We start from the raw sequence: 24,748 nt of genomic DNA on the forward strand, positions 1-24,748 counted from the left end.
CCAAGCTGGCTTGTTGAGGAGAGAGAGAGGCGCCGTTGATGGCCCTGCGCGCCGGGACGGCTTGCTTTGCGCAGCTCCTGCGCAGGGTTCGCCGGCTGCGCCTGCCGCTGTCCAGACGCTCCAGCAGCCTCCTCTGCCTCTCCGCCTCCCCCGAAGCCGACCACGCAGGCGGAGAGCAGTCGCCGCCGCCGCCGCCGATTCAGCACCAAGGACAGCAGCCGTGCCGAGGGAGCTCGATTGCACGTCGTTGCCGCCGCCGCCGCCGCCCCGCGCTGCTCGCCTGGCGGGGCGGCTGCTTCGGGGCCACCCTGTCGGATCCGCGGGCGGCCAGGGGGGGACATGGTCCCCTCCGCGGGCCCTTCCTGGCGGCCATGAAGAGGCAGAACGTGCGGACTCTCTCGCTGATCATCTGCACGTTCACTTACCTGCTGGTGGGGGCGGCGGTCTTCGACGCCCTGGAGTCGGAGCACGAGCTGCGCGAGGAGGAGCAGCTGAAAGCGGAGGAGACCCGGCTGAAGGGGAAATACAACATCACCAGCGACGATTACCAGCAACTGGAAGAGATCATCATGCAGTCGGAACCCCATCGGGCCGGCGTCCAGTGGAAATTCGCCGGCTCTTTCTACTTTGCCATTACGGTCATCACCACCATTGGTAAGTCCCCCCCCTTCTCGGTGGGGGGTGGGGTGGGGGTGGGGGGTGAAGGATGTCCTTGGGGGGGTGGGGTGGGCGAAGGAGGCCAAGTCTTGCCTGAGCAATTGACAGGTGGAGCAGAAGGCAAGGAAGGAATAAGAAGGGAAAAGTGGCTCAAGCTGAGATTAAGGGTTGGACGACTGTAGGATCGTGAGAAGAGAAGGCAAGGAAAAACCTTGGGGTGCGAGGCTGAAGTTTCACCCTTCCTTGAAGTTCTGGGGTTACCATTAAGAGTTTTCCCCCTTTCTTGAAATTCCCCAACTTGTGCTCGAGTGGTTCCCACTTGCCCATATTGCTGGGAAAAGTTTTCTCCATGGCAAAGAACTAGGTTGGGAGTAAAAAAACAGGGACTGGAAAGCTTTCGGAGGAAATTAACTCTTGCTTCCATCTCTCCACACCCATGTCTGGGAAGCAACACAAATCCAGAACATGTTTCCGCAGAAATACTAAGGAAATGCTTCTGGCATTGTTCATTGGCATGGATCCCTGACACAAAAAGACTTATTTAGAGGAGAATGTTAAGCACAGCAACTTTTCAAAACAATTAGGCCTGCTATCCTAACGTACAAGCCCTGGGAAGTACTTCTCAGACCTAGTCACCTGGGGGGACAGGTGTAGAAAGATTTGAGCTGCAAGTTTAGTTTTGTTTTTGTTTAAACTTGATAACATCCTAGGGAAAAGATTTGCAAAACTTCCATGGTTGTTCCTGGGCTGTTGTTATAAAATCATTTTTAATGAGCTAAATACAAAATCTTTACAAATGGGTAGTTTGGAAGACATTGCACCTGAACTAAAGGGTTGTTGGGATACAAAGAACTCAGTATTATGTTTTTAACCGCTCCTTCTGATTATTTATTTTGGGAAGGAAGTGAATTGTCTAGAAAGTCTTTATGACTATCCTAGTTACAGGTTCAGAGCTTCCCTTACTTCTTGTGAGAAAGAAAATAGTCAGCCGTCAAGCAATATAACAACGTCGGGAGTATTTCTTTTTCAACAGTGGAACTCTTTAAAGAGTTAAATAAACTGTTTTTAGTGCAGTAGAATTGGCAGTTGGCTTCAGAGAAACTTCCCTTCCTCAATGTGGGTCTATCAACCCTATCAACCCAAAACTCCTGGTTAAAAAGAAGTTGGCAAAAGAGCATAAAAATATCGAAGTGATGAGGTGCCCTCTCTAACCATTTTTGCAGCTGTTCCATCACAAGATGCGTATTTTTTAAAACCAACAGATATGTCTTCTTAGGACATTGCTACCTGTGGCAGTCCCAAAATATGACTTGGTTAATTATGCCTCGGTTCTATTGGGCGCGATGTGAACAAATAGAATTGTGTGATTAATCAAGATGGAAAATTATCACGTGGCTAGTCTTGTTGCACCAACGGAGTTATTAATACATGAACACGCTGCCTGTTTTCTAAAGGAAGGTCCATTTCATCTTAATTAGAATTGTCAGCGAGACAAACGACGCAGCTGCCACTTTCCTTTGGTTTATGTTTTGATGTTCTTACCTGCGGCAACGGATCGCTAACTGGACGGACGATCCAACACGCTTCTGTAATTGGTGTCTTCGTTCAAGGGGGAAAAAAGTTTTATCCGTGTCACATGTGTGCATTGGTTCCCTTCGTTCTTGCACAGTGGTCTCTCTCTTACCTTATCATGAAGATTCCCTGTGAATTTGCGGTCTCAATGGTTTAGGACTGGTTTTAACGTGTGCTTATTAGTGGAGAGGCTAGGAAGATCAAGTTAAAAATAACCATTCCAGCTGCTTCTTTTTATGGTGTTTTAATTTTTCTATTAATTCCAGTTAGTGGCCCTTTTAGAGCGTCTCTCTGCTACAGCAGTATCCAGTAGTTTGTTTTCATTTGGGCTGGCTATTAAGTTAATAACGCAGATAATAAGAGCAAGAGTTGAACAACGAAAGGGAAATCTTTTGTGCCGATAGAACCATTTGTTAAAAGCTTGCTGTCCTCAACATTTCTGAGCTGTTAATTTTAGTTGGAGACTTGAAATGCTGAGCTTCTGTGCCTCTGGAACGTAGCTAAGAATTTTCTCATTGTGTTAACCACAAAAAAACAAAATCACCAAAGTGGCCAAGATTGTAAGTAATGCCACAACTTGGCAAGGCTCCATCAAGGGTGAGAATAACAGACTGTGTACCTTACCCATCCAACGTTTCAACTGTAAGTTTTAAAAGTCTAGATAGTTTCAGTGGATGTTACAGATGGGGACTTAAAACAATTTATAGCAAAGGCAAGTCCTGCAGGTAATTATCTATTTTGAAGGGAAATATAGTTGAAATCTATAAAACTATGCAGAAAAGGGATTGGAAATATGTTGTTCTCTTACTCAGGGTGGAATCTGTAGTCCTTCATTGTAGAAAAATAATGCGGAAAACCAGAATGATAAAAGGAAGACTTTTCTATACACAATATAGAATCCAACTATGGAATTCCATTCTTTGACTATTTATCTATTGAGAGGTGTGGTGGCCTAGTGGTGAAGATACTTGCCTCCACTCGGAAGGTTGAGAGTTCAATCCTAGGTAGGAGCAGATGTTTCTCTCCTAGAACGCAAAGAAAAAAAATATCTGCTGTCAACTCCACATAGGTGTCAGGAAGGGCATCTAGCCAGTAAATGCTCAGCTCCATCCAGTCACCCCAATTCTACCCTGAATTCGGCCCACATGTTTGTAAAAAGGGATTTATCTAACCATCCATCCATCAGTTGTGAGCTGCCTAGGTATTTCCTGAGATGAGTGGCTATAAAAATCTCTCTCTCTTTCTCTCTCCCCCTCTCTCTGTCATTCTCTCTCTCTTTGTCTCCCATCCATCCATCTGTCTAAGGAACTCTAGGTGGCCTACCAAATACTAGGTCACTGCATTCTATTCCAAGACCTGTTGGAAGAGCCAAAAACACCAGTGGGATCAAGGACTCAGAAAGGACACTCTTCCAAAGGACAGGCTTAGCTATGGAGAAGACATGTCTCCTAAACTCCCTGGGTTGTCACTAGAGCTGCAAAATGAAGCATCCCAACTCTCCCAGATATGACTGGTTGATAGTAGGAGAGAGAAGGTCCCTTGGCCACGAGATGTTATGAAGGACATAGAAATGCCAAACCTTGATAGAAAGAGTTACCAATGGCTTCTGCCTTCCAAATCAAGGCAGCATTGCTATGTATAATGGTTTTTAGGAAGCAACAGTGATATATTTGCTTTTCTGTCCAGGCTCATGAACTGTCTAAATATTTCTATGATACAAAATGCTGGACCAACCAATATAAGCCTTGAACATTCACATGGCCACATCATTCTGCCTTAAATCAATGCACAACTTTTGTTGCCCAAGAATGTGTAAATCTTTATGGTGAAATTAGTTGCTCGTGGAACATATCAAAATCGATGGCAAATTAATCATGATTTCATTTCAGTCCTGCAGAATTCACAATCCAGGACTCTGTCTGAACAGCAACCAGGTTTGTGGTGGCATAAACTGATGAAATGGGTTAGGTTTGTACAACTAGCCAACATTAACCAACTAGCCAAGCTATGGGATTGTATGTGCTAGATCTTCATTTATTGCTGTGTGAATGAAGTCACTGTCAGAAGAAGTGAAATAGATTAGCTTTCCCTCTTTAATGGGTGGATAGCTCTCCCTCCCTCACATACATTTTTCTTTTGATCTTTTTTGACTTAGGGAAATTTTTTTTTTCAAGTTGAAAAAAGCTGGTTGTTGACATGAAGGGTGCTGCTTTTGTTGAGTGTTTAGTGGTGGTGTTGGGTGTTTTTTTTAAGAAAAATGTTTCTATTTTTAAACTCACCTTGAAGATATTGTTTGTTCTCAGTTTTTCAGTTGAGAAGCCACCTGGGTACCATTCAGAATTAAAAAAAAAAAAAGAACATTTTGTAGCTCAATGAGAAAAGATTTAGCATTTCATTGTGTTGGGACACTAGAATTTAAGTTGCAAATTTAATTTGTCTCATCTGTGAATACATCTACTTGTACTTTCTAGATCTAGATTCTAGACTCTTATTCAAGATTGGGAGGGGAAAGGAATGAAATGATGATGATAATGATGTTGCTCCAAAGATTAACTTCTTTGGATAATAAGTTGGCATTTGACTCTGAAATGGTTAAGGGTTTTGGAATCTTCTGTTTGTTTAAAACATTTAAACATCTAGAATTAAAATTGTCTCATTTCCTCCCAGGCACTGTCCAAATTTGATAATCCCTTTTATAGTTTGATTATTAACATTTATTGATAGCTTATCATTTATTGATTTTTTTTTGTTTGTTTGAACCAAACCATTAAAGTGAAGTTCCAAGCTAAGAAATAGACAATGTAGAGTATTGAAGGAAGGCAAATCAGTCAATAAGAAATAACTATGAGCACATGCTGTTAATGCTAGGATGATCTTCTTACAGATTATTGCTCAATTTTGTGATCAACTATGGATTAAGGTCTGAAATGAAAGCTTGGTGAAGAAAACATCTTTTATCCTGGCATAGTTTGGAGATATTTCTATTTAAGATCATGTGAAGTGTTAATACCACTTTATAAGGTCTTGGTAAGGCCACACTTGGAATCCTGTATCCAGTTTTGGTTGCCACGATGTAAAAAAAAATGTTGAGACTCTGGAAAGAGTGCAGAGAAGAGCAACAAAGATGATTAGGGGACTGGAGGCTAAAACATATGAAGAACGGTTGCAGGAACTGGGTATGTCTAGTTTAAGGAAACTATTCTCTGCCTCCTGAGTCCCAGCTGATTGGGAGGAAATGGGGATTTTGCAGCATCCTTCCCCTGGAGTGGGGAGGGAATGGAGATTTTACAGTATTCTTCCCCTGCCACGCCTGCCAAGCCACACCCACCAAGCCACACCATGCCACGCCTACCATGCCACGCCCACAGAACCGGTAGTAAATTTTTTTGAATCCCACCACTGCTTCAAATCCTCCTTTCATGTTCCCCAAAGACAGTGGCACTATTTCACTACATACAGTAGATGTGTTTATACAACAATGTTTATACAACACATCTAATTTGATTTCCAAATTAACACCGTTCCTGCATTTCCACCGAAATTGATCCTTAAACTAGTCAAGCAGCCTGGGATTTGTGCATTAAGCTAAGTCAGGGGGAAAAAATATACCACTAAACAGTCAACACGAAGTTTAATCAGGGAGCCTAATCAGATACGACTCGTGTGCCGATGCATCTCCTTGCCTTGTGGATGATTTGGTTCAACGGATACAGACGGCTTGTGAACTTCCTTCAGGGAGAATCAATTCTTTATTGATATTGACCAGCATTGTTGAGTCTATCTGGCAGATGTTTTCTGGAAATATTGTAGGGCAGAGGTGTCAAACTCAAGGCCCGGAAGCCAGATCTGGTCCACGGGGTGCTTAGATCTGGCCTGCGGAGCCGGCCTGGAAATAGCAAAGAACTAGCCCATGGTGCCTCTGCCAGCAAAAATGGGGTATGGCAGCTGTGCGAGCCCCTCCTGTGCCCCATTTTGGCCGGCAGGGTGCTGCAGGAGGCCGTCCAGGCCGAAAACGGGGCTCGAGCAATGGTGGGTTGCTCCTGGTTCGGTCCGGTTCTTGCGAACTGGTAGTAATGGCAGTGGGAGGCTCTGCCCACCTGCCTCGATGTCATCACTGACGATCTGCCCCATTTTGGCTGGCAGGGTGCTGCAGGAGGCCGTCCAGGCAGAAAACGGGGCTCGAGCAGTGGTGGGTTGTTCCTGCTTCGGTCCGGTTCTTGCGAACTGGTAGTAATGGCAGTGGGAAGCTCCGCCCATCCGCCCCAACGTCATCACTGACGATCTGCCCATTTTGGCTGGCAGGGTGCTGCAGGAGGCCGTCCAGGCAGAAAACGGGGCTCGAGCAGTGGTGGGTTGTTCCTGCTTTGGTCTGGTTCTTGCGAACTGGTAGTAATGGCAGTGGGAAGCTTTGCCCACCCGCCTCGACGTCATCACTGATGATCTACGCATGCGTGCGCGCTCCCATTCCAAACCAGTAGTAAAGGTAAGTGGAACCCACCCCTGGGCTCGAGGGGGCCTTGCTTAGTTTCTGAACATTTCATTACCAGACTAGGGAACATCCTCAAGGGAGCTTAGGGGAAAGTTAGTGTTAGAGTTCTTCTGTTTATGCTTTGTGTGGTCAGTAGGTCTTGTGATGAGAGGGTCATATCAGGTGAGGTTCTTGTGATGGATCTTGTGAGGTGTCAGGTGTGGATCACGTCAGCTGAGGGCCATCACTTTTTAAAAGTCACTCTTTTCAGTGCCGTTGTAACTTCAAACGGTTACTAAATAAACTGTTGCAAGTCGAGGACTACCTGCATAGGAGAGGACTAGTCTTTTACAGGAAATGGCCTGTTGGTCACATATGAGAAAAGCCACTGTTTTTCTTGGATCTTGGAAGTCTTAGTGGACAACCAATTAAATATGAGCCAACTGTGTGCAGCGACAGCCAAAAAAGCCAACATAATCCTAAATTGCATTAACAGAGGGATACAATCAAGATCAAGGGAGGTACTAATCAGGGTTGGGTTCTAAATTTTTTTACTACCGGTTCTGTGGGCCTGATTTATTTTGTGGGCGTGGCTTGATGGTCATGTGACAATTCTTTAGGATTTAGCAGAGGTACTGGTCTACCAGGCTTTTAACTGCTTGCAGAGCTGTACCGGTCTACCCATTTATTTTTGGAGGCACCAGTCTACCCATTTATTTTTGGAGGCACCGATCTACTCATTTATTTTTGCAGGCACCGGTCTACTCATTTGTTTTTGGAGGTACTGGTCTACCCATTTATTTTTGCAGGCACCGGTCTACTCATTTGTTTTTGGAGGCACCGGTCTACCACCACACTGCCTTTTAACACTGATCAGAAGTAGGACGGCCCTTTGAAGCCCCACGGCAAGAGTTTAAATAGTTTTTTTCCTTCTAGCCGATCAGCTGGGACTCAGGAGGCAGCAATAGATTGGGGGTGGGGCCAAATAAAAGGTAAGAATAGCATGGGGGCAGGGCGGGGCGGGGGCAGAACCAGTGCGATGACATCATATTGTCACCGCTACCGGCTCCATGGAACCGGTTGAACCGGGAGGAACCCACCACTGGTACTAATACCACTCTATAAAGCCTTAGTAAGACCACACCTAGAGTACTGCATCCAGTTTTGGTCACCACGCTATGAAAAAGATGTTGACTCTAGAAAAAGTGCTGAGAAGAGCAACCAGGATGATTAGGGGACTGAAGGCTAAAACATACGATGAACAGTTGCAGGAACTGGGCATGGCTAGTCTAGTGAAGAGAAGGACCAGGGGAGACAGGATAGCGGTCTTCCAATATTTGAGGGGCTGCCACAGAGAGGAAGGGGGTCCACCTATTTTCCAAAGCACCTGAAGGCCAGACAAAGAATAATGGATGGAAGCTGAACAAGGAGATTCAACCTGGAAATAAAGAGAAACTTTCTGACAGTGAGAACAATCAACCCATGGAACAGAAGTTGCCTTCAGAAGTTGTGGGAGCTTCATCACTGGAGGCTTTCAAGAAGAGACTGGACTGCCATCTGTCAGAAATGGTATAGGGTCTCCTGTTTGAGCAGGGGGTTGGACTAGATGACCTACAAGGTCCCTTCCAACTCTTTTAATCTGTTAAACTGTCTCTCACTTCCTTGCAATTTCAGTGCTTCCCCTCCTCTCCGCTTTCAGAAAAGGTATTCAGATCTGTTTTAATGAAGTCCTTTGTTAATTATGCCTTCACCATTTAAAAAAAAAACACATTTATTTATTTATCTACTGCACTGAGTGCTTATTTGCTAATGGAAAAATACAGTATCAGGAGAAGGTATAATAAGTAAATTATGCCATTATGCATGCTAGGGCTCAAAGCAGCCAGCCCCTAAATTTCCTAAGGTTAGAGACTGCCAATTTGGACTCTTTAATTTTGCAATTTCCATAATTTATTCTGATTGCAACATCTGTGGGCTTATAAATGCCCACAAAATCCGGTTTTGCTACCAGGGGATAAAGAGAATTTTTGGAAGCCGAGTTGACACGAACCTACTTATAGATGCAATTAAAATTTATCGGTGTGCCCTTCTCTCCATTCTGAAGTTAGCAAACAGTGCTGTCAAAATGTGTTCCTACTATCAAAATCACCTAAATATTTCTCGGGCTTTTTGGAGTATTAGTCGGACTTATTTATTTAGCGTATAACAAGCGATGCCAGGGAAATTTACACATGCTAGACATACAATACGGTCCTGTCCACCTAGATTGCTAGTTCACTTTATTCAATGCTTGTGTTGTGGTCCGCCAGCAGCCTGGGGAGCTGGCAGCGGAGTCAGACAGTGAGGAGGCTGGGGAGGAACTTGGGCCAGTTCTCGAGTCTGGGGAAGGCTCAGATGAGGGCTCTGCGTCGGAGGCAGAGATGGGGCCAGGGCCATCTGGGAGTTATGCGCGGACTCCAGAGCCTCCAGAGTTGGACATCAGAGAGGCAGAGGAACAGGAGGAGCCTGTTCCTAGTGCGTGCATGCGCAGAGCTGCCAGAAGGCAAGAACAGTTAAAACTAAAGGGACGACTCAGGAGTAAGGCCTGCAGATGATTGGCCCCTCCCATAAGGCTTAAAAGAGGAGCAAAGGCAAAAATGGGATCTTTGCAGGAAAGCAACATTGTTAATTCTGTTCCCAGTCGGCATCTCTGTTTGATTCTGGACTCCGTGTGGCTTTGCCAAGTAGGTCTTTAGCAGCATGTCAAGGAGGTAAATAAAGATTATCCCAAAGGACTTCTCCCAAAGGACTTTTAGTAACTCAGTGGGACTCAGCTGCGAATGAACATAATTCAAAACTGTTGCAATAAAAGAGGTTTTTGGGACTACTAGTGTGTTTTAATGACTCAGGAAGCCTAGGTCATAACAGCTTGCTTGCCTATCCTTGGTGTACCACAGAGAGTAAACTAGCTTTACACCAGCTGACTAATTGCTGGGTTGCTGGCTCTTCTGGGCTTCTCCGCCGGTCTTGCCTCACCTCGTGTCATGATGCCTCGCCTTTGGCCAAGCCCAGCACCACCTCCTTCCCTTCACACATACTAACACAGCTAGGTTTTTCCCACCGAAGTGGTACCCATTTATCTACTCACATTATTGCATACTTTCAAACTGTTGCTCAGCAAGAGCTAGGGATCGAGCGATGGGAATTCACTCCATCTCACGGAACCGGGCTCGAACCATTGGGAGTGTAGACAATTTCTGGCTGGCATTTCCAGCATCCTTAAGCCTCTGCGCCACCACATCTTCTATTATACAGCTTTTTTTTTTTTGGTCAACCCTGAAGCTGACCTGGCTGTGGCCATTTTGGGCCACATTCAGTGCTGCCACCACTGGAGCTGTGGGAAAGGGGGGGGAAGCTAGAGATAGCTAAGGTGCTGTAGCCAAAATAAAATACTTTCTGTTGGGAACCAAGGACATTCCCACCAGGTGTTCAGAAGGAGGGGACTGGAGTCATCTAACAACTGGACTGTACCATGATTGGACCAGGTGACTTGATTGTTTGGAGAAACTGAACAATGGGTGGAAAAGCTGTGTCTGCCTGTGATCTTTATCCAATATTGTGGGTTCAAAGGAAAGCACAGGACATAGGGTCTCTTCTCCATGCCTAGAATCTATCACTGACTTGGTACAAAATGATGTGTGGATATGGTGAAATTCAAGATAGTTGGCAAGAACAGGAAAATATCAAGAGTGATCGTGTACAATCTCGATGTAAGTTGTGTTGACTGCTAGTTTTCCTTTCTTTTTCCTCTTATCTTCTGCCTTTAATTGCTCTTCCCTCCTGCTCTCTATTTTTCTGTTTTGCTTATCCCAAAAGGGAATAGAATGATGGATAGGGATGTGCCACCAACTTTGATTTAGATGCTGGTAAATGTAGAGAAGGGCAAGAAGTTTAAATGTTCTCATAGACAGCAATCGGATGCTGAACTGGCCCCATTGATTGACTGAGCCATCGAACAGTTTTCCGCAGCTCTCTAAGGCAAATCCCAAAGGTGCTTTTCCAAGAGGCAACTGAGCTTTCTTCGTTTTTCCTTCAAGACGTTTCGCTTCTCATCCAAGGAGCTTCTTCCGTTCTGACTGAATGGTGGAGAATGGAAGGATTTATACTCCTTGCAGACAGCTGGTCATTTGCATCATTTGAAAGAGTCATTGAGGCCACTTGGAGGTTTATCTGTGCTCTTAGGGTTTAGTTTAGTTTATTATATTTATATACCGCCCTTCTCCCAAAGGACTCAGGGCAGTGAACAGCCATGGTAAAAACAATATACAACAAAAATTTAAAAACTTAATTAAAATAATTCAATCATTGGCCGAATGTAAAACACCCAACTAAAATCATTTTAAAACCCCTATCAAAACCCAATTTAAAATCCTTTATCCCATCAGACCAGCTTGCTGGAATAATAGGGTCTTCAAAGCACGACGGAAGGCGCGGAGGTCAGGGATCCTTCATATGTCCGGGGGCGGTTCGTTCCATAGGGCTGGGGCCCCCACAGAGAAGGCTCTCCCCCTGGGCATCGCCAGCCTACATTGTTTGGCCGACGGCACCCTGAGGAGGCCCTCTCTGTGGGAGCGTATTGGTCGGTGGGAGGCAATCGGTGGCAGAATGCGGTCCTGTAGATAACCAGGTCCTAAGCCATGGAGCGCTTTAAAGGTGGCAACCAACACCTTGAATCGCACCTGGAAGACCACCGGGAGCCAGTGCAGCTTGCGCAAGAAGGGTGTTACATGGGAGCGACGAGACGCCCCCATTATTACTCGTGCGGCCGCATTCTGGACCAGCTGGAGCCTCCGGGTGCTCCTCAAGGGGAGCCCCATGTAGAGAGCATTACAATAGTCCAGCCGGGAAGTGACAAGGGTGTGAGTGACTGTGCGCAGGGCGTCCCAATCCAGAAAGGGCTGCAACTGGGAGATCAGGCGAACCTGATAGAAAGCCCCCCTGGCCACAGCCAGGGTCCCTTGAATAGTTACAACACAAGTCCTTTCAGCAGTTCCAAGAAGATTCCACACCTATTTGCACTATCCAGGTGACTCTGAGGACACAGATAAACCTCAAGTGGTCTCAACGACTCTTAAAAAGAGTGCTAATGATCGGATGACTGCAAGGAATATAAATCCTTCCATCCTCCACCATTTAGTCACAACTGAAGAAGCTTCTATATATAGAATGCCTTGGTAAGGCCACACTTGGAATATTGCATTCAGTTTTGGTTGGCACGTTGTAAAAAAGATGTTGAGACTCTAGAAAGAGTATAGAGAAGAGCAACAAAGAGGATTAGGGAGCTGGAGGCTAAAACATATGAAGAACGGTTGCAGGACCTGGGTATGTCTAGTTTAAGAAAAAGAAGGATTAGGGGAGACATGATAGCAGTCTTCCAATATCTCAGGGGTTGCCACAAAGAAGAGGGAGCAAAGCTATTCTCCAAAGCACCAGAGGGTAGAACAAGAAGCAACGGGTGGAAGATAATCAAGGAGAGAAGCAACTTAGAACTAAGGAGAAATTTCCTGACAGTGAGAACAATTAATCAGTGGAACAACTTACCTCCAGAAGTTGTGAATGCTCCAACACTGGAAGTTTTTAAGAAGAGGTTGGATAACCATTTGTCTGAAGTGGTGTAGGGTTTCCTGCCTGGGCAGGGGGTTGGACTAGAAGACCTCCAAGGTCCCTTCCAACTCTGTTTTTCTATTTCTATTTCTATTTCTATTTCTATTTCTATTTCTATTTCTATTTCTATTTCTATTTCTATTTCTATTTCTATTTCTATTTCTATTATTACTATTACTATTTCTATTTCTAGGCAGCAATGGGTTTCACATATTCTTACCACTGGTTTGCCCCGCGTGCGCGCCTTTGACAAATGTGCCCAGCCTTCCATGCATGTGCTTTGCTCGCGCATGCTTTCCACGCACACGCCTGGTCTTGAAAATGTGGCTAAATAGAATGGCTAAATAGGACAGCATTACGCTGGGGTGGGGGAACAGGCCCACCCGCAGTGGCCACTACCAGTTCGCCTGAACTGGTCTGAACCGGCTGAATACCACCTCTGCTTCTAGCTCATTCTCCCTGTGCTCTGAAATGCCTTTTCCTAACACAGCCAGAAACTACAATGAGATTGTGCGGAATGGGAGTGATGTTCAAATGATATTCTGAAATCTATAACTTGCCAGAAGGTACTAAGTCTTGATGATATGACTCTCCATCTGCAAGAAGGCTCTACGGTAGCCAGTTTAAAGTTTCCCATGTGGCTTATATTTTTGGGGCAATCAGACTTTCCTGAAAGCAATTAATTTAATGAAGGAGACAACAGGTATTACTCTTGTGAATTATCTTGTCTCCCTGGCTGTTCCTGAAGTCTTTAGCTTGGCTGCCCTATGCAAAGCTGACACCAGCTAGAGCATAAAACAACTCAAAGTAATAATGCAAGATCAGAAGATGTGCAGAGAACCTGGTCCATAGAATAGCCGAGATTCTGATACAACTGAATGAATAACATCATCATCAATCCAACATAGAAAGCTGACTATTGTTTAATTTTGTCTGACTCTTTTCAGCTTTCCTGAAAAACTTCAGCTTCCTTTTACCTGCCGTTATAATTGGAATGTCAAATGTCTCTGCCTCCTATCCTAAGGGATATTTCCCCCCCAAGCTATTTCCACACTGGTGGCTGGAAGGTATATTTTACAATTCCACATGGGAATGCCATCCATTCAGGGGTGAAATGCTCCCGGTTCGGACCGAATCGGGCGATCCGGTAGCAATTGTGGCTGGTGGTTTGGCGAACCGGTAGCGATGGCAGCGTGAGGCTCCGCCCACCTGCCCGGGTGTCATTACTTCCTGGTTTTAACCAGGAAGTAATGTGTTTTTTACCCTCTGTGCATGCACAGAAGGTTTTGCACATGTGCAGAGGGTCTGCAAGCGCGTGCACGAGCGGAGCAAGTGTGCACGCGCGCGCAGTGCGTGTACTTCCAAACTGGTAAGGAAGGTAAGTAGATTTCACCCCTGCGTCCATTAGCTTTTTGCCCTTAAAGACAACGGATGTTGTAGGTCTCTGTAGACTTCATGAGATCTTCTATAGAAACTTGTATATAATTCATCTCAGGAGGGAAATGCTCCCAGTTCAGACCGGATCACCCGATCTGGTAGCGATGGAGGCAGGTGGTTCGGAGAACTGGTAGCAAAAATCCCTCCCCCCCACATGCCCAGCTGAGCTGCACAATCATCAGAGGCTTTTTTTCTTTTAAATGCCTCTGACGATCCAAGCTGAGTTGCCTGATCGTCAAGCTGAGTTTGATGATCCAAGCTGACGATCCAAGCTGACATCCAAGCTGACGATCCAAGCTGACGATCCAAAACGATGCCTGATGATCCAAGCTGAGTTTCCTGATCGTCAGAGGCTTTTTTTCTTTTAAATGCCTCTGACGATCCAAGCTGAGTTGCCTGATCGGCAGAGGCTTTTAAAAGAAGAAAAGCCTCTGACGATCAGGCAATTCAGCTGGGATCGTCAGAGCCTTTTGAAAGCATTTTTTTTTAAAAACCTCTTCGCCGAAGACGTTGTAGAAAAAATGGTTTTAAAAGTTTTTTTTAAAAAAAATTGGCCACGCCCACCCAGTCACATTAACCCCCCCCCCACCAAGCCACACCCACAGAACCGGTAGTAACAAATTTTAGATTTCACCACTGATTCATCTCATATGAATAATCTCATGGCCGAAGGGACCAACGCTGTGTGATTAATTGTACACTCTTGTCATGGCAGTTCTCAGAACCATGTCCTAACCATTACTACTACTATTAACCAGTAGTGGGTTTCACTTACCTTCACTACCGGTTCGGAACTGTGAGTGTGTGCAAGTGTGCGCTTGCTTTGCTCGCGTGCGGCGCTTCTGTGCATGCACAGAACCTTCTGCGTCTGAGCAGTGCGTCTGTGATGACGTCTGGGCGGGTGGGCGGAGCCTCCCACCACTGCCACTACTGGTTTGCCCAAACCGGAGAGAACAGGTAGAAACCACCACGGCTGTTAATTCTTACTACTGATACTTACACAGAGCATATGGACTCTTACCTTCCTTCATTGGGTGAGGAAGAGTGCATTAGAAAGGGGACACATCTTATCCAATTTTATATATTTTAATCTCCAACAGGAACCAATATTTTTTAAAAAACCCAATGCAACTCAGCCACCCATTCAAGAACAAACTATTTAGGAACACCCAAAGGTGCTTTTTCAAGAGGCAACTGGCCTTTTTTTTTCTTTGAAGACGTTTCGCTTCTCATCCAAGAAGCTTCTTCAGTTCTGACTGGATGGCAGGGGAATGGAAGGATTGATATTCCTTGCAGACAGCTGGTCATTTGCATCCTTTTAGAGCAGTGTTTCTCAACCTTGGAAGCTTGAAGATGGGTGGACTTCAACTCCCAGAATCCCAAACTTTTGGTTTGGTTATTTCTTAAACCATTTTCTTATCTTATGCCAATATTTCCTGGCCTTGGGACATTTTTTGATGATGGTTTTGGAAATAAAAGTTCTCCATCTAAGGAAATGTAGGAGAAGGAGTGACAGAATCTGGAGATGGAATCAAAAGAGGGATCAGCCTAGAATCTCTACCTACTATAAGCAAACTAAGTCCAACCCTCCTTGAATTCTGTTGACTTTTATCTAACACCAAGGTAGTGCTAGACCAGAGGTGTCAAACTCAATTTCATTGAGGGCTGCATCAGTGTTGTGGTTGATCTGGGGGGCCCCAGCGGGCATGGCTGACTGGGTGTTGTGGTCCGCCAGCAGCCTGCAGAGCTGGCAGTGGAGTCGGACAGTGAGGAGGCTGAGGAAGAACATGGGCCAGTCCTGGAGGCTGGGGAAGGCCCAGATGAGGGCTCTGCATCGGAGGCAGAGATGGGGCCAGCGCCATCGGGGAGTGATGTGTGGACTCCGGAGCCTCCAGAGGCTGACAGTAGAGGGGCAGAGGAACAGGAGGAGCTGTTCCTAGTGCACATATGAGAAGAGCTGCCAGAAGGCAGGAGCAGCTAAAGCAGAGAAGATACTCGGGAGTAGGGCCAAGAGATGATTGGCCCCTCCCATAAGGCTTAAAAGACCAGTAATGGCTCTTGGCCTCTTTGCGGGAAACAACCGTTGAGAGAATTGCTTCTTGTTTGGCTGTAGTTATTTCTTCTGTTCCTGAGCTGTTGCCAAGAAAAGCCTTTGGCAGTTTGCCTAATTATCCCAAGGTCAGAGATAAACTAACAACTGGTGTTTTGAGGACTTTGCTTTCATTTCATTTAGAATACGCTGAGAATGAGTTAATTCTCAGCTATTTTAATAAAATCTGTTTGTTTTTTTGGAACTGTTTGCATTTAATATCAACTACGTTCGCCTGGGTCACAACAGTGGGGTGACCATGGGAGCTTGACGCCACTCACTGGGTGTGGCCAACTGGGTGGGTGTGGCCAGCTGGGTGGGCGTGGCCAGCTTGACGCCACTCCCCAAATTGCTGGCATTTTTCCTCTTTGCATTGGGTAGGCTGGGCCAAAGCCACGCTGGCCCAATGTTCCCTCTTCGCATTGGGTAGACCAGGCCGAAGCAATGTGGGTAGACTGGGCCGAAGTGACATGGGCTGGCCCCTTACATTTTCCAGGATGGCCCCGCGGGTCGGATCCAACCACATTGTGGGCTGGATGCGGCCCACGGGCCTTGAGTTTCACACCCCTGTGCTAGACATTAGATGAGTAAATTTTTGTGTGTAGGCATGATTAACAATAAATCAGTTTAATTGGACCTTTCCTGCCAGGAAATAATAGTGATATATTTGCACCCTTCAGGTTGCGTTAATTTGAGCACTTCCGAGGGATCAATCTGTTATCAAAGTTGACACTGCACATATTTTTAAGTAAGCTTCTTGGCATTTCAGAAGGGAAAACACAAAAGACAGGTGTGTCTTTTGCTTGGAAGGTAATGCAGTGATGAATCTGATGGGATGATATAATAGCCGAGAAAAAAACAACAACATCATATTTGGCCAAGGATATCATCCATGAAAGATTGTGATATTAATAGCATACGATATGAGGTAATCCTTGTTGATCCAACACAGGAAAGAGCGCCCAGGGCTGTAGCTATTCAGATTGACATATTGCTAGGATAATGCACGTTTCTCTCTCACAAAATAAATAAATAAATTAATAAATAAACTTGCAAGGATTACAGGTTCTTGTAAGTTTTTATTGTTTTTACAAGAATGGAAGTGTAGGATCCAAAAAAAAGAGGTCATAAGCACCTTCAATTATTTCTTTAAGCCATGCTGAAATTTTACATGGAAGGCCAGCTCATCTGGTGTCTCAAATCCAAGTTATCTTGGATATCTTTGGATCAGAATATCAGAATAACAGAGTTAGTAGGGGTCTTTGGAGGTCTTCTAGTCCAATCATATAATGATATATGACCGTATATCATTACAGACAACTGGTTGTCCAATCTCTTCTTAAAAACTTCTAGTGCTGGAGCAGCCACAACTTCTGGAGGCAAGCAGTTCCACTGGTTAATTGTCCTCATTGTCAGGAAATGTCTTCTTAGTTCTAAGTTGCTTCTCTCCTTGATCAGTTTCCACCCGTTGCTTCTTGTCCTGCCTTCAGGTGCTTTGGAGAATAGTTTGACTCCCTCTTCTTTGTGGCAGCCCCTGAGATATTGGAGCACTGCTACCATGTCTCCCCTAGTCCTTCTCTTCATTAAACTAGACATACCCAGTTCCTCAGGGGTGGGTTCTACTTACCTTTACTACCAGTTCGCAACTGGAGTGTGTGCAGAAGCTTCTGTGCATGCGCAGATCATCCATGATGATGTCATGGCAGGTGGGCGGAGCCTCCCGCTGGTTTTACTACCGGTTCTATAGAACCGGACTGAACTGGGGGCAACCCAACACTACAATTCCTGCAACTGGGCTTCATATGTTTTAGCCTCCTAATCATCTCTTTCTAGACATATTTTTTAATGTCACGGGGCCTGAAAATGGATGCAATATTCCAAGTGTGATCATATCCAGGCCTTATAAAATGGTACTAACACGTCACTTCAGTCCTCTGATGAGGTGCAAAACATGTTCCATCTTCCATACTCCTGCCAAATAGAATAGAATTTTTTATTGGCCAAGTGTGATTGGACACACAAGGAATTTGTCTTGGTGCATACGCTCTCAGTGTACATAAAAGAAAAGATACGTTTGTCAAGAATCATAAGGTACAACACTTAACGATAGTTATAGGAGTATGACAAATAGGAGTAGAGCAAAAAGATAGCAACAATTCTTTTTCTTTATCTTTGCAGATAAATGCAAGACTGTCCCTTAACAAAGAGTTATCCTTTTTTGCTGGGGTGGGAATATCATTATCATCTCAGTAAAGCAAGCAGTTTCAGAAGAGATAGCGAGTTAGTAGTCCTCTAGCCAATTTAATGTTGCATAACATTCTGATGGCAAACTTCCAAACATTAACAAAAGGTTTATGTAACTATGGCCAAAAAAATAGAAAAGAATTAAAGTGAGGAATGGAAATTAAGCGTTTACCCTTATTTATGCAAATGTAAAAGGAACGGATATAGCAGAATCCCTTAGAATTGAAATGGCGTTATTGAATATACCAAATACCTGCTTTTAGTAGGAAAAAAAAACATGACATGGTTTTAAAAATGAATTATCCCCTCTTTGGACAATTGTTTCTTATAGTTGTTGGTTATAGTTATTGGTGTGGCAAGAGTGCATTTCTTAGTTGCTCCACAATTAGTTGGAACAAATTTTAAGGAGGTGGAACTGAGGTGCAGTGTTTTATTTATTTATTTGTATCCCGCCTAGTTTAATGAAAAGAAATTCTAGGGGTTGACATGATAGCAGGGTTCCAATATCTCAGTTCAAATGAGTAGAAAGATGTATTGCAAGCTTAAACTCTCTACAAGAATCTGAACTACTAACAATCAAGGGAAATTAACAGGAAATAAGATTAGAAGGAATTCAGGGTGAGCTGGATTTAGATCTTTTGTGGGCTCGAAGGGACTCATGACTGATGATGCATTTGACCCCACCCTTGGGCTCAGCCTGGTCATCTCCTACACCGTCATGATTTACAATTGTCATTGCTAGGCTCGGTTACAGTTACAAGTTGAGGACTACGTTTTTCATAGACATAACTCTCTAAAATCTATAGTGTTCTGAGAAGCCCATGAATATGGTGGAGAAACAGAGGTTCGGTGTTGAAACATATAAGGAAGATCTGTTGGTTTCTGTGGATCGGTCCTTTTGAAACATAAGTTAAACGGAACCTTAGTGCAGCTGTTGATGTAACATCTTAACACTTGACAGTAAATTATGGTTATCTCATTTGCTGCAGAAATATGTGTATAATATAATAATCAGAATAGAGCTGGAAGAGACTTTGGAGGCCTTTTGGTCCAACCCTCTACTCAAGCAGGAGACCTAATTTGAGACAAGTGGCTGTCCAGTCTCTTCTTAATAACCTCCAGTGATGAAGCACCTACAACTTCTGAAGGCAAACCCTTCCATTGGTTAATTGTCCTCACTACTAGGAAGTTTCTCTTTAATTCCAGATTGCTTCTCTCCTTGATTAGTTTCCATTCCTTGTTTCTTGTCCTGCCCTCTGGTGCTTTGGAGAATAATTAGACCCCCTCTTCTTTGTGGCAGCCCCACAAAAATTGGAATATTGCTCTTATGTCCCCCGCTAGTCCTTCTTTTCTCTAGACTAGCCATACCCAAATCCTGCAACCATTCTTTATATGTTTTAGCTTCCAGGCCTTTAATCATCCTAGTTGCTCTTCTCTGCACTATTTCCAAAGTCTCAACATCTTTTTTTGTAATGGGGTGACCAAAACTGAACGCAGCATTCCAGGTGTGGTCTTACTAAGACCGCCATCTTATTTTATAAAAGTGGTAGTAATACTTCATGTGATTTTGATTCTGTGCCTCTGTTTACACAACCAAGGATTGTATTAGCTTTTTTGGCTGCTGCTGCACACGGCTGGCTCGTGTTTACATGATCTTCCACTAGGATCCCAAGGCCCCTTTCACAGTTGCTGTTTTTAAACAGTTAAATGGAACCTTAGTGCAGTCGTTGATATGACATCTTAACACTTGAAAGTAAATTATGCTTATCCCTTTTGCTACAGAAATATAGCTGATATCTAAGATGATTGTGCATGGATTCTGAGCTGTGGTGGTGCAGTGGTTAGAATGCAGTACTGCAGGCTACTTCTGCTGCCTGCTGGCTGCCTGCAATTTGCCAGTTCGAATTTCACCAGGTTCAAGGTTGATTCAGCCTTCTGTTCTTCCGAGGTCGGTAAAATGAGGACCCAGATTGTTGAGGGCAAATAGGTTGTCTGTAAACTGCTTAGAGAAGGCTGTAAAGCACTGTGAAGCGGTATATAAGTCTAAGTGCGATTCAGAGGTGGGATTCACTTACAAATGTGAGAGCATGCACCACCTTCCACACATGCTCGGGCTTTTGTGCATGCTCTTTGCTTGCGCGAGCGCCTTCCGCGCATGCGCACAGTCTCCAAAACGTGGCTAAATAGGATGGCATTACTTCTGGGTGGGTGGGCGGGGCTTACTGCAATCGGTGATACCGGTTCGCCCGAACCGAACCGGCTGAATCCCACTACTGGTGCTGTTGCTCTTCTTTATTTATTCTTTTCATCCACTTCTATTTCCATAACTATTTAACAGGAGAGCATCGCTTTCACACTGAATTATGACTTCTCCCTACATTCTCAACTGCTGCATTTACTGGACATAATTTCGGTGTTGAACCCATTCTCCCCTCCGCCCAGGGGTGGGTTCTACTTACCTTTACTACCCGTTTGCAACGGGGCCGCGTGCGTAGAAGCATTTTGATGACGTCGGGGTTGGTGGGTGGAGTCTCCCGCCGGTTTTACTACCGGTTCTATAGAACTGGTGCAAACTGGGGGCAACCCACCAATGCCTCCGCTCCCATTTTGGGGCCATGCCATACCCAATACAATTTGTAAAATTAGGGCTAGGTTTCAGCTTTCATTTTTTTCCCCCAGTGTTTTGCAATTCCTGCCATTTTGTTTCTTCAAGCGTTCTCATCGCTTGAGATCTTCTCCGCCCGCCGTAGAATTTCTGCCTGAGTGAAATAAACCCAGGAATATCAGTAAATCCATTCATGTCAGTCCCGGTTTCTCTCTTGACAGAGTAGATGCTTGGATTTGCGGAGTCAAAGGCTCCTCTCCCAGCAAGGGCTGAGCTGAAAAATGAATTATGTCAGGCATGAAAAGGATGAGGGGGGAGGGAGACGTCAAGTGTTCAAGCCTTTGTAAAATGAGGAGAAGAGAAGGCTGTGAAGCAAGAGCCTTCGGCCCGGAGAGATGCTGAGTAGATTGCACTGACTGGCAAACCAGAGGTGGGGTGGGGGTGGGGGAGGAAGGCTTGGTGAGCAAAGGGAAGGGGAATTGCAACCTCAATAAGTCAACCACATTTAATATGTTTTAAACTGTTTTTAAATTTTGTGGAGATATGTTGTTTTATTGTGGCTGTGGACAGCCCTGAGTCCCTCGGGAGAAGGGCGGTATAAAAATTTAAATAATAAATAAATAAATAAACAAACAAAACCTTAGACTTATATACCGCTTCACAGTGCTTTACAGCCCTCTCTAAGCGGTTTACAGAGTCAGCTTCTCGCCCCCAACAATCTGGGTCCTCCTCATAATAAAAAAAAAAATAGGAAGCACTTAAATCAGGGTGAATTCCAACATAAGAAACAGACGGTCTAAGGTGAGAGTTAGGTACAGGTATTCCTCAATTTACAACCATTTTTTTTTTTTTGGTGATTGTTCAAAGTTATGGAAGCACTGAAAAAAAATGACTTACAAACAGTTCCCACACTTATGACTATCACAGCATCCTGATAATCATATGATCCTCTCTCCCTCCCTCCCTCCCTCCCTTCTCTTTTTTCTCTTTCTTATCTTTCTTCCTCCCTCCCTCCCTTCCCTTCCCTTCCTTCTTCCTTCCCTCCCTTCTCTTTTTTCTCTTTCTGATATTTCTTCCTCCCTCCCTCCCTCTGTCTTTCTTCCTTCCTTCCTTTATTCCATCCATCTATCCTTCCTTTTTCTCTTTTGCTCTCTCTCCTCCCTTTCCTCCCTCCCTCCCTCCTTCCTTCCTTTTCCCTTTCTTTCTTTCTTTCTTTCTTTCTTTCTTTCTTTCTTTCTTTCTTTCTTTCTTTCTTTCTTTCTTTCTCTCTCTCTCTCTCTCTCTCTCTTTTTTCTCTCTCTTTCTTTTCCCTTCCTTCCTTTATTCCATCCTTCCTTCCTTTCTTTTTTTCTCTCTCTCTCCTTCCTTTCCTCCCTCCCCCTCCTTCCTTCCTTCCTTCCTTCTTTCTTTCTTTCTTTCTTTCTTTCTTTCTTTCTTTCTTTCTTTCTCTCTCTCTCTCTCTTTTTCTCTCTTTCTTTTTCCCTTCCTTCCTTCCTTTATTCCATCCTTCCTTCCTTTCTCTCTTTTTTCTCTCTCTCTCCTTCCTTTCCTCCCTCCCTTTTCTTTTTCTTTCTCTCTCTCTCTCTCTTTTTCTCTCTGTTTCTTTTTCCTTTCCTAAAATATACACTTTGATAAGGCTATAAAAGACAACACGGACCCGTGACTTTACGTTCCTTGCACAAGCATCCCCATACATCCCTCCTCACGGAAGGAAAACCGCCCTGTGCGTGGGCTGCGTAGGTCTACCTGGGAGACTCTTGGGTGGCAGAGCAAAATGCCTCTCTGACCACGTCCTGCCCCATGTTCGGTTTCCACGGCTGGCTGGAAGCACATTGAAGAAGTAGCAAGCTGTCAATCAGCCTAGAAAAGAAATACAGTCTTGCTTCAAAAGCTACTATGCACTGCTGACTCAGCCCTCAAGCTCCCAGGCTCGAGTCATTCATTCAGCTGGATGTCCGATACATGTTCGACTTCAAAGCTTCATGCGGCAACTCCACAGGAAACCCCACACAGTATGCAGGAGGGTGCAGCTTTCTCGCCTAACTGGGCCCGTGGCTACCGGGCGTCTGCCTTGAGGCATGTGTTTTGATTATCTTTCTCATTATCTTAGCTACAAACGTTATTAGTAGCCATAAAATTACCCATTAAAGGGAGAGAGATTACTTGCCTCCACCACCAAGGGAGATAATAGATAATTTGCTAAATGGGTTTAGAGCAGAAATTCACCCTGTGTGTGTGTGTAAAGCAAGCGTGAAAGGGAGAGCAAAAGAGTGCACTGTCATTACGTCACTTATTCTCCACATGAACTTGGGAGAAAGCCTCCATACAGTTGGGTTCACTGAAGGACCATACAGACTAATTGAGTTATTCATTCTCCCACCCACCCTAGATCTCCCTTGAGATATAATTCATATATCCAATATTCATTTTAACAAATGTATTTTAGCCTTTTAACAAACTGCATCGCTATTTGGTTTGGTGGCAGTAGCGCCTCATATAGAAAGTCCATACAGAGAGTGGTAAGGACAGCCGAGAAGATTATATAGGAAGCTCGCTTCCCGTTATTCAGGATACTACTTATAAGCACTATGCGCTTAGAGCTCAAAGCATTGTTAGAGAGCTCACACACCCACTTCATGGTCTGTTTCTGTTGCTCCCCTCTGGGAGCAGGTTTTGAAGTATTTCTAGCAGGACTACCAGATCCTGTTACAGCTTTGTCCCCTATGCCATCTTTACTTTTACTTTTACTTTTATTATATTTATATACCGCCCTTCTCCCGAAGGACTCAGGGTGGTGATCAGCCATGGTAAAAACAATATACAAGACAAAAAATTTAAACTTATTAAATTAATTAATTAATTAAATTAAAAAACTTATTAAAATAATTCAATCACTGGCCGAATTTAAAACACTCAGCTAAAATCGTTATTAAAACCCCTATCAAAACCATCTGTCTGGTAAACTCGCAGGATTCTTTTTTCTCACCATGTACATGTATACATCCGAACTAGAATGTGTTGTTTCTCCGTGTCATATAATATAGGTGTGTATATATATATATATATATATATATATATATATATATATATATATATATATATATATATATATATATTTTGTCATGTTTATGTAGTGTATATTGGAGGTGGTGACCCTTTGAGAATTGTATGCAATGAAATTTCATTTTAATGTATGCCGATTAGTGTACATTCAAAGGTACAATAAAGTTATTATTTTTTGTAATTATTATTATTCATATTTCTATGCCGCCCACTCTCCGAGGACTTTGGGTGGCTTACACCAAAGACAGTATACTAAATAGCATATTGCCCCCTAACAATCTGGGTCCTCATTTTACCCACCTCGGAAGGATGGAAGGCTGAGTCAACCTTGAGCCGGTGAGATTTGATCCGCTGATCTGCTGAACTAGCAGTCAGCTGAAGTAACTGCAGTACTGCACTCTAACCACTGCGCCACCTTGGCTCTTTGTTCTATTCTATTCTATTCTATTCTATTCTATTCTATTCTATTCTATTCTATTCTATTCTATTCTATTCTATTCCATTCCATTCCATTCCATTCCATTCCATTCCATTCTATTTCCTTCTATATTCTGTTCTGTTCTGTTCTATTTCAGTGTGGGATCCTTGGTGCTCTCTGAGCTTGGTTGTTTTCTTGCAGACATCTGATTACCAAACTAAGTAATATCATCAATAGTTTGGGTAATGAAACGACTGCAAGAAAACAACCAAATTCAGGGAACCCCAAGGACCCCACAGCTGAACCCTGAGCTACAAATACTCTCTTCTATCGATGCATTATATTTTCTTCAACTCTAAATCAAGCCTATCAGGTTAATATTACTATGATGCTTCAGAATATTTATTTATTTAAGAGGTATGAGCGCCTACTCATTCTTGGTCATCCTGGGCAGCTTATAAAATAGAGAACATTTCCTATTTCTGAGAGTAATAAAACTCCGGTAGCATCTTGGATGTTATTACAATATAACACAGTTGGAAGGGACCTTTG

The 24,748-nt window shown here is 44.1% G+C and overlaps 1 protein-coding gene across 1 annotated transcript in view; it reads left to right on the forward strand.

Moving 5' to 3' along the window:
• The first annotated feature begins 371 nt into the window (after positions 1–371).
• KCNK9 (potassium two pore domain channel subfamily K member 9) overlaps positions 372–24,748 on the forward strand; it is a 126,243-nt gene continuing 101,866 nt past the window's right edge. Inside the window, exon 1 of the mRNA XM_070941976.1 lies at positions 372–654. Coding sequence (XP_070798077.1) covers positions 372–654 — 283 coding nt within the window. The remainder of the gene's footprint in view (positions 655–24,748) is intronic.

The sequence above is a fragment of the Pituophis catenifer genome, unplaced genomic scaffold, assembly GCF_029215685.1.
Source record: "Pituophis catenifer annectens isolate HBS135680 unplaced genomic scaffold, rPitCat1.0.hap2 SCAF_3, whole genome shotgun sequence".
NCBI lineage: Eukaryota > Metazoa > Chordata > Lepidosauria > Squamata > Colubridae > Pituophis > Pituophis catenifer.